This window comes from Amblyomma americanum, chromosome 5 (genome assembly GCF_052857255.1).
Source record: "Amblyomma americanum isolate KBUSLIRL-KWMA chromosome 5, ASM5285725v1, whole genome shotgun sequence".
Lineage (NCBI taxonomy): Eukaryota > Metazoa > Arthropoda > Arachnida > Ixodida > Ixodidae > Amblyomma > Amblyomma americanum.
This window is the reverse complement of record NC_135501.1, coordinates 209510731-209521075: the sequence shown is the minus strand read 5'-3', so window position 1 is coordinate 209521075 and position 10345 is coordinate 209510731. Positions and strand designations below refer to the sequence as shown.

Sequence of the window (10345 nt, the reverse complement as noted above, 5' to 3'; positions counted from 1 at the left end):
TTTGCCTCGTGTAGCCCCACCCTCTTGATGGGCAGCGTTAGTCTCCCACTATTACTAGTGGGTTTTTGCCAGCTGCCTTGGTGGCTTTGCGGAATAGGGTTTGGAATTTAACCTTCTTTTGCCTCGGTGTGCTATATATGTTAAGAAGAAATATGCTCCTTTGGCCTTTCCTTCCGGTGATATTTTCTATTAGGAATGCCTCAACGTCGCAGGTTACAATCTCGTGATTTATGGCGGCAATGTTTCTTTTAATAAAGGTTATAACCTTAAATTTGCCTCCTCGATCACTGGTACTAGTAAAGCTTTGGTAGCCCGTTAATTTGGTTGGGTTTTTGCCCGTTCCTTGAATGGGGGAGTAGCATAGCCTCTGGGATCCGCACCCAAAAATCAGTGTCCACTCACACAATTGTCCGGCAGTGGCAACATCTGTATTTCGTTCTTTAGCCTCCTCTACCTTACGCTGTCGATGCAGGCCAACTTCTGTTTAGTGTCCCTTTAAAATGCCCATGCAGCTACCAAGGTTCTCGGAGGCGAGCATGATTCTTCTCCCACCCACCTGCAGAGACTCTGAGGTCACGGTGCATCATCAATACCTCACAACAATGTTCAAAAGCAGACCCTGATGCACGCTGTATCTAATAACCATGAACTGCTTTCTCAGCATCGCCTTCTGCTGCGTAAAATGTTTGTTCTCACGGCTATATTTGGGAAAATACACTGAACTATTTGCATTGACAACATCAAGCTCAGAAACATTGATGTTACCGACCACTGTATTATGTAATGACTGCTCCCCCTCCCCCCTTATGTAATGCCCTAAGCCAAGGGCCTTTAAGGGTAAATAAATGATTTTATTTATTTATTTATTACAAATACTGCTAATCCCAATTGGGGTTGTGGCGGGAGGGCTTAGTAAAGTTAACAGAAAGCGGTCAAGCATAATCGATGATGACGATGATGGGATGCACAAATGAATTTTTCTTACAGGCTTTTATAGAACATGGGTACCAGTACAAAAGAATGAGATGATTGCACAAAACAGGCAACCAACATAATTGCATAAAAATTGCGCAAAAAATATGGAATATCTTTTGTAAAGCATGCATGCCTTGAACGGTTGCATGCACAGTTTCTCTGTATGCATATAATCTGTCTGCACCCTTTACACACAGTAGACGTGACTGAGCCTGGAGACAGTTATATCACTGAAAAGCACAGGAGATCTGCGACCTGCAGAAATTGGATTTTGTATCCAGTGGACTACGTAGAAGCACACTCAAACAGGTTATGTACAGCATAAAGATAGGGTATGCAGTAGTAGCAGTCGGGAAAACATTTATGAATAGACAAGGCACAGTAATTGTCTCGCTCTGGGGGCAGTGGCAGCTGTGACTTGATCATAAAAAGACAATCATTAATAGAAGAGAAAATTTTGTGACCAATATCCTCGTTCATAGAAAATATTGTGACCATGTACCACTCAGATCATCTAAATATGGTCAAGTATATTGTACCATGCTGAATACTGCGAAGCCAGGGGGCTTACTGCACAGAAACATGTTTTTCACAGTTGGAAACAAAAAGTTTGCAAAGGACTAAGATTACTGTTTCACGCATCCAGTGCAGTCCACTATAACCGCAAATTTTATTTTTATCAGATCCAGCAATTCTAAGAACTTACGTTAAGTGCACATGTTTTGAAAACTATAGCAACATGTTATACGGCAGACATAAAAATTAACACAAGGAGCGTTCCAAGTGGATAAAATGACAGCAGGGTGGCTACACGGAAGCTGCTAAAAAATACACTGAACATGCACAGTATTAATCGTTTTACGCACTGCTCACCATTCCAAAGCATACAGTGACAAACGCATTAATTTTCCACATTCCTGATGCTTTTTTAAGCAGTGAAAAATAATTATTCACATTTAGAGAACAATTGAAATGCACATGAAAAAGGAGATCACTGTAGCTATAGCAAAGCCACTAAGAGAAATTAAAACAATGCACGCCTTCAGTAAAACCAAGAAGACTGTGATGCAAAGGAGGACGCGCATTCTACGGTGCGTGTTTAACTGAGCAACGTATATCGAATTGCACAGCACCATACGGTGCCCGTTCGGATGGCACGTGGCAGGCTTCGCTGCAGGAACATTCTAAGGCACTCTAATTGCAGAACAGTCTATATAATGTAGAAATTGCATGAGTTTGTCAGAAATTATGAAAAGTTCGATACAGCCATAAGCCAATAATTCATGATATCTGTGTTTGCTATATTGAGGTTCCACTGTACCAACTAGCCGAACAGTTAACGCTTTTAAAAGTCATTTTACTTGTGTACGGGCCTTCCTGTGTGTAATGAAGACAACTCCCAAGACACAGATTTGAAATAGAACGCAGTGATCACATTTTTGCAGTACTTGAGTGAGCAGGTTTGTGTTCCAGTAATCCATTCTATGCCCGGGGGCAACGGAACCAACAAACCTGCTTCCTTGGAGGCACAAAAGTGATGTATAAAAAACATTGAGGTGATCAATTGGACTGACGCGGAGGAAATGCGATAGCATGGTTCTTTCGCTCGCCAATCTATTTCAGTTCTGATTCTATGTTAATCCTGAGTTCGATGTCTTACACTCCCCAATCTATTCCAGTTCCAACTATGCAAAATGTTTAACATTCATAGCTCGCGGCGAGTCCTCATACCACTACCAGCGCAGCGGATAAGTGATGCACCACTGCACTGGCAGGTAGCTGTTACAAACACAGCCACCAGTGGAGCTTGTGAAGCCCAGGTTGCTCTTCCTGAGCAATACGAGAAGGAATAGCTCCTACAAGCCTCGTTTTTACACAGATAGGTCTTCGGAAGACAGTCTATTTCGCACGTAGGCGTGCTGTTGTCTGTCCGAGTTATTTTCTTCTCAGCCATATTTGGCAAGTCATTCTTAATCCGGCGTCTCCTCCTCTCCCCTACAGGTGGAGAGAGATCCCCCAAACACCACCTAACTGGTGGAGGCTTCACACAGATGCCGCAGGGCAGCGCGCTAAAATTGCTAAGACCCCGTATTAGGATGTCTGTAGGTAAAAGACAGGCCACTCACACGCTGTTTAAAACTGCCTATTAAGCTTATTTGCTGCATCACAGAATAGCAATACATCAAAAATGATCATAAAATCATTAAAATGTCAAAAAACAACACATTTGTGACTGTGTAAGGCAAAGGAAAGGACAGTGGCTAGGAATAAACTAAAACGGCAGAGAGAGAAAGTCTATCAAGCTTATATACTGCATCACAGAACAGCAATACACCTAGAGCCTTTAAAGTAATAATAAAGTCATTAAAGTGTCAAAAAAAAAAAAACCCTCACATTTGAGACTGTGTAAGGTAGAGGAAAGGACAGTGGCTAGGAATAAACTAAAATGGCAGAGATAATGCAAGAGCCAACCCCCTCTCACTGCAGATAAAAATGACATTGTGAAGGCCTGATGCATTTTATGGGCCCTATTCAGATGAATACACATAAGAAAATAAATGCTCTGTGCAACTGCACTCATCAAGATTCTGTTCATATTCAGCGGCACACAAAGGTTAGCTTGACAGAGTTCAGCAGTGGTGCAAATCAGTTTCAATATGCTTGCTGCAAACTAGGCACCATCTGCAAGATAGAATTCACCAGAACACTTCCCAAATGAACAAAGCAGTCCTGCCCCTATGCCAAGCTTTGCTGCAGACCACCGTAACTTTTTATGACAGCCAGCAAAACAGCCAGGTCCCTGTTCATGACTGTAACTCGGCGAGCATGGCGGGCCAGCACGTTGGAACCTTCCAGCAGTGCCACAATCACCGCCTCGCCCGCCTCGTGGAGTGCTTGAAGTGCGAGCTTCTGCATCCTGTAATCTTCTCCAGCCACTCGCCACAGTATGTCGCGCACTGCTCGAGCAAAGGCCAGTCGTGGGATGAGGGGCTCCGTGGAGCGCTGGTAGCGTGTAATCTCTCGAAACACCAGGTATCCCACACGCCTCCTTTTGTGTGCCTTTGGTTGGCCCTACAGAAGGAATTAATTCGTTAATGTACCTCACCGACCAAGTAGGGCACAGATTCAGGGACAGGGGTCACATATCAGAAATACATTAAATGCAAGACCAAGAAAAATATCAACAATATATAAAAGGTACAGCCTTTGTCCAAAATATACAGACCAAGGCGTTGGCTTCTAAGCTATGAAGTGGGGCCCTAGGTGTGCTAAGCTTCTAAGGATAATGACTCCTTCTTGGAAAGCTGTCAAAATACAAAATGAACCACAATGCATGGCCCAGAAGCGTGCCCTGTCCATATTTGGGAAAACTGAACGTCCCCCTCGAGTCCTAAATAGAACATAAACTGCCACAAAATCACCGACACAGGTGGCAAAAAAATTGGAACGGACATCCACCTTACAAGCTCACTGAAAATGGTGTTTGAGGTTCGCTATAAAGTGCTTGCATTATGTAGAGTACATGGGAACTTGTGTTCATGCTGTATACAAGACCTCAAAAGCGAGCCGATAATTTAAAATACAATTTTAAAATCTCCCGTTTCCGCACCTAGCGGCGACCAGCTGTGCCGGGCTTTCGTCCGAATCCGCGTGCAACACATAATGTAGCGCTCGTTACGTCAGCAGCGGACTGCTATCATTGGTTCATGTGCATCGGTAGCCGGAACAGGGGCCGACGAGGAGCTGGCGGTGGAGCGCCGACACTTCAGCGTGCAAAAAGTGACCAGAGGAGAGGGAAATTCAAATTTTGACTACAGAAAACTCAACTTCCACAAAACGCATAAGAAAATTCTGCTGCAGGATATTTGTGAAGCGGCGTCCTTTAGCATGCCAGGCATATCGCATCTTTGTTGAGACCCCCTTTCACAGCCCCTTTAAAGGCAGGACACGATAGCTTCAGTGCGTTAATGCCCATGCATGCAGAATTGGTCATTCTCTACTTAAAATTTATAGATACCTAGGAGTCCTCATACCACTTCTGGCACAGTGGTGCAGTGGTTAAGCGATGCGCCACTGCCCTGCAATGACAGGAGCTGCCACCGGTGGGCCTTGTGCAAGCAACCTTAGGTTGCTCTTCCTGAGCAACCTGTCACGACCAATAAGTTAATTGAACTGCCACCTGCCATGGTGCGCAGTGATGCCGCAAGGTTGCATGGCCTAACCTGCATCCTAGGTTGCTTCTATGGGGATTTTTCGCTCACAGTCAATGACGCCAGTATGTCTGCAACATAAGCTCCTTAACGCTCTCGTGTTAATACAACAATAAAATCCAAATACTGCACTAGTCAATATAGTGATCAATAAAGAGCTGAAGCAGCTTGTGGAAGGTGGAGCGATATGGTCAGAAACATCATTCCGAAGTTTGGCGGCATTTCAGTAACAGAGATGAGCTGAAGGCTTTTTTTGCTGAAGATGAGCTTGAACAAATGTTACTGTGAATCCATTTGGACGTGCACAAGGGCTGTTCCAGTGGCAGTGACCCTGGTGCGTTTGTTGGGAAATATTGCATTTGACTGGTTTTGTGCTAGAGTTTTGATGCTCTACACTCAAGCAATAGTCTGCATGGCTCTATTCTTTGCAACAGAACATTTTAGCAGACACCCCTCAAGAGTAGGGGCCATACAGAATAAAGCAAAAATTAACCAATGGAACCAAAGGAGCTTGGGCCAGTTGGTGCAGCATAACAGAAACTTAAGTACAATATAAATGGACCAATGAATACACATCACATGCCAATAGCAAATGACGTTTGCTCTGAACCTAACTAAGGTACCAGTAGAGATCATTTTGTGCTACCGCACTGCCACTCCAAACTGACATTTCTATTCTTCGGATGGAGGATTTGCTGACATGAACTCTTGTGATTTGTCATGCGTAACATGTTCTGGCTTTGGGGCCCTCACTTTAATCACCAGCTGCAAGTGAGCTAATAGGGATTGGAGTATGGCATGTGCCCCGCACAAATATTTTCCTTGAATAATGAATATCTGTAACAAGCACAGATACCAGCAACACGACCATGTGCACACCTCAGAAAATCTGTGAAGTCATTGAGAGAAATGCTCATGCAAGCCAGTCATTAAAGGGGCTCCAAAAGGGGCTCTATAATGTTGCGGTATGCTTGGGATGTGAAAGCATGCTGCTTCACGAATATTGCCCAACAAGAATTTTTTTAATGTGCTTGGAAGAAGCTGAGTTATATGTAGTCAAAATTTTAATTTTAGAGTGTACGCGCCTTTCCCTCCCCTCTCATCACTGCATGCCGGAAGGCTGGCGCTCCTCAGCCGGCCCCACCTCAGGGGGCAGAGCTTCGTGACCTGTGGGAGCTATGCGACTTATTGGCCGCGGCCATGGTAGCTGCGTGACGTCTGAAAGTATCTGAGCAATAGCCATCTCTCAACTTATATAAGCAAGTGCGAGTGATGGAGGAGGGTGCAAGCACAAAAAAGTTGCCAAGAAGGGCTCGTGCGCGATTGTGGGTGTTCATGATAACACAATGCAGCGAGTCGATGCGCTCTTCTCGGAAGGTGTTTCAGAGTCCCCTTAAGTAAACAAAGGTGGTTGTACAGAGACCAAGGATACAAGCACTAGAGGTACAAGAGGAACCTTGTATCTTTCAAGAGAAAAATAATACTGAAGGGCTACACTTAATATTGCTGGCAGGTACGAAATACTCTAAAGATTCAGCTAGATATGCAGCAGTGCTTAAAAGTGATGGCCATACATACAAGTGAGTGTGTCAGTATAAATTATTTAGCACGATGAAAGCCACAGCTGGTTTGCAGTTGTTCTTAACAGGCGACATCCAAAAGAACCAGCACATGGCATTGCAATCTAGGGCCTTTTCTTAAACTTGTCTGATCAAGTTCTAAGGCATGTAACTAGTGCACTATTTGTTATCAGTGATGTTACAAGAAAAAATGTCACTAATAAAAATCTTCAAGTGGCAGTTATGCTCTTACATTTTCTTCACTTTTACATATGCCACATATTTGTCTTCAAGCTACCATCTGTAATGCAATTTCATTCAGGAAGAACTGGATATTTTTACCTTCTGATTTAGTCTCTCTAAGTCAGTGTGGACAATTGTCTTCATGGATTTTGTGCCTGGCACAAGTATGTCGCGTAATCACTGTGATGACCAGACTGTGTGACATCTGACACACCAAAAAGCACATACAATGCTCCAGATGGAGCCAGCAGCCTACTAGTACAGTGAATCCTGGTTAGTTCTTATAGTGTGTCATCACAGACAATGCATCTGCAGTCTGCAGTTGGTGAAAATGTAGGGGTCAGCTTGTCAAATCCGCTAAGACCACTCTCCTCGGATCCCATTCATGTCTTGCAGTTTTGAATGCATTGTCTCAGAGGAATTTACTGCAGCTCAGGACTGAGAGGCTAACATATATGTTTTTATTGCAACTGAAATAAGAAACATTCAGTTCCAGTCATGGAGTTGCATTTCAAATGGCAATACCAGAAAAGACGCTGAAATGAAAGTACTTTCGGAAATTAACAAAAAAACATTTTTTTTCCAATTTTTTGCTTACTCTGCCTCCATAATAATTTTGAGTTTTATTGGAGCCAGCTTATAGCTTATCAGCTAAATTGAATGCAATAGAGGTGAGCATTTACCTGTTTTCCCAGACTTCCCGAAGGTGCCCGAGAGCCGGAAGCTTGATGTACACCATGGCTACCAACAGCCTTTTTCTTGGGCATGTTCTTTCTACTGCTCTGAACAGTCTGGGATGCTGATGTGGCTGAGGCAGCAGTTTTTCGATGAAACTCTAAGCTAGCGTTTTCTTGGTTAGGTGACTTCCGTGGTGACATCCGAGGTGTTGCAGCACGCTGCGGACTTGACACATTGTGTTCCTGGTTTACCCTGCTTCGCCTGTCAGGAGAGTAAGTTGCACTTTTCTGTGCACTGCGAAGCTCCAAAACAGTGTCTTCATGCCGAGGTGTCCGTGGAGGTGTCCGTGGAGGTGTCCGTGGAGGCACTTGTCGAGGCGTTTGCTGAGGCACCTGTTGAGGGGTTTTCTGAGGCATCTGTAGAGGTGTTGAGGTTTGTTGAGGTCTACCAGGACTATCGGGAGGAATGAAGAAAGAAGACTTCCTGGGGCTCCGACGTCCCGCCTTGTGTTCAGGTGTGGCATGAATGCTTTTCCTTGGTGGTGTTTGTAGAGGTGGGCTCACTTCTGGCCGATGTGTTGCAGCACGCCGTGGACTTGACACTTTGTCTTCCTGGTTTACCCTGCTTTGCCTGTCAAGAGAGTAAGTTGCACTTTTCTGTGCACTGCGAAGCTCCAAAACAGTGTCTTCACGCCGAGGTGTCCGTGGAAGTGTCTGCGAAGGCACTTGTCGAGGCGTTTGCTGAGGCACCTGTTGAGGGGTTTTCTGAGGCGTATGTAGAGGTGTTGAGGTTTGTTGAGGTCTACCAGGACTATCGGGAGGAATGAAGAAAGAAGACTTCCTGGGGCTCCGACGTCCGGCCTTGTGTTCAGGCGTGGCATGAATGCTTTTCCTTGGTGGTGTTTGTAGAGGTGGGCTCACTTCTGGCCGAGGTGTTGCAGCACGCTGTGGACTTGACACTTTGTCTTCCTGGTTTACCCTGCTTTGCCTGTCAAGAAAGTAAGTTGCACTTTTCTGTGCACTGCGAAGCTCCAAAACAGTGTCTTCACGCCGAGGTGTCCGTGGAAGTGTCTGTGGAGGCACCTGTCGAGGCGTTTGCCAAGGCACCCTTTGAGGGGTTTTCTGAGGCGTCTGTAGAGGTGTTGAGGTCCATTGAGGTCTACCAGGACTATCGGGAGGAATGAAGAACGAAGACTTCCTGGGGCTCCGACGTCCTGCCTTGTATTCAGGTGTGGCATGAATGATTTTCTTTGGTGGTGTTTGTATAGGTGAGCTCACTTCTGGCCGCCGCTTCCTCCCAGGGCTTTCACCTTGAGCTCTGAATTCCTCATGGCTGCTTACTCGTCCCCAGAAACTTCTGTGTGTGGAAAATTATCAAGCATTAAATCTGATCCTAATATAAGGAGCAAGTTCAAAATCATTTTCCTGTCATAAAATATGCCTCAAAATTTCAGGGCTTTTAGCCCATGATTACAGTAAACCGTGCTGACTCACAGATGGCAACTACAAAGGAAGCTTCAGGAAACTGTGCACTGTGATTGATGGTGAAAAGCTAGTTAAAGTATGAAGTTATCATCGTTCGACTACACATACGGTCATGACACATGATTCATACTTTTGCAGTCCGTGCTGACGACAGCTGCCTGATATTTGGCTTCAAGCGAAACGGCATCGAATAAACGCGGTCTAGTGCCTATTCAGGGAAGTTTAACGACTGCTGATGATGACTGGAAGAATGCTTCGGCGTGTCTTCCAGTGCCATCATGGGCTTCGACTGACTGTGAAGTTATCACACTATGGACAGTTTTGCTGTTGTTCTCACAGAAATAGGTTCAATATTTAAAGGCGAGTTACAGAAAAGTCCCTTGTGCATAACTCGGACGCTACACTGACCATCGCCGAAGTGGCCAGTAGGTTCCGTCGGGCAGTGGTAGAAGAGGTTGTTCGTTTGTTTATGGGGGTTTAACGTCCCAAAGCGACTCAGGCTATGAGGGACGCCGTAGTGAAGGGCTCCGCAAATTTCGACCACCAGGGGTTCTTTAACGTGCACTGTCATTGCACAGTACACGGGCCTCTACAATTTCGCCTCCATCGAAACTCGACCGCCGCGGCCTGGATCGAACCCGCGTCTTTCGGGTGAGCGCCATAACCACTGAGCCACCGCGGCGGCCAGTAGAGGAGGTGAGGCGCTAGCAGAGCGAGTGTGGTGTGCTACTATACTTACCCTCGCGGCGATGGTTGTTTTCGTGGTGGCTCGGTGCGACGGCCAGAGTCGACATCGCGGTCAGCACTCTTCTCTTTCAAGAACGCTGAGCCAAGGGATGACGACTCTGACGTTGACGGGCTTCTGGTCATCGCCCACCTGGCGAGTGACTGCCACTGGCGGCCTCCGGGGCGCGCCGAGCTGCTCGACGTCGAGCTGCTACCTGACAAGTCGAGACGCCGCGTTGCCATGTCGAGTTTGGCGGCCCCAAGAAGTCGGGCAGTCCTTGCTGCGTTACCCTTCCGTGTATGTAGATTGCAGGCTGAAAGCGTCAGGGACCTACCGCCAAATTTTCTGAGGTCATTACGGGGAAAACGCAGCTGCCAAGCGCAGATCGAATAGCTGTTTCAAGCGACGCGGGAAGCGAAGCGATCGTAACGGCGCGAACGACGCCAGCGACCGCAGCGGCGCCCAAAC

The 10345-nt window shown here is 46.0% G+C and overlaps 1 protein-coding gene across 1 annotated transcript; it reads right to left on the bottom strand.

The window, feature by feature from the left end:
* Window positions 1-842: 842 nt before the first annotated feature.
* Window positions 843-10345, bottom strand: LOC144133566 (uncharacterized). Its single transcript, XM_077666747.1, has 3 exons — window positions 9890-10345; window positions 7672-9022; window positions 843-4047 (listed from the first exon to the last, which is right to left on the bottom strand). Exons 1-3 carry the CDS (start codon window positions 10117-10119, stop codon window positions 3712-3714), a joined length of 1917 nt encoding a protein of 638 aa, XP_077522873.1. The 5' UTR covers window positions 10120-10345; the 3' UTR covers window positions 843-3711.

What these genes read in the sequence shown, in the direction of transcription:
- LOC144133566 (XM_077666747.1), bottom strand. Translation starts at nt 10,119, where the DNA reads ATGGCAACGCGGCGTCTCGACTTGTCAGGTAGCAGCTCGACGTCGAGC. An exon ending in AAACAACCATCGCCGCGAGG is followed by an intron (nt 9,023 to 9,889) that starts GTAAGTATAGTA and finishes TTCCACACACAG; the next exon opens with AAGTTTCTGGGGACGAGTAA. An exon ending in CGGGAAGTCTGGGAAAACAG is followed by an intron (nt 4,048 to 7,671) that starts GTAAATGCTCAC and finishes TTCCTTCTGTAG; the next exon opens with GGCCAACCAAAGGCACACAA.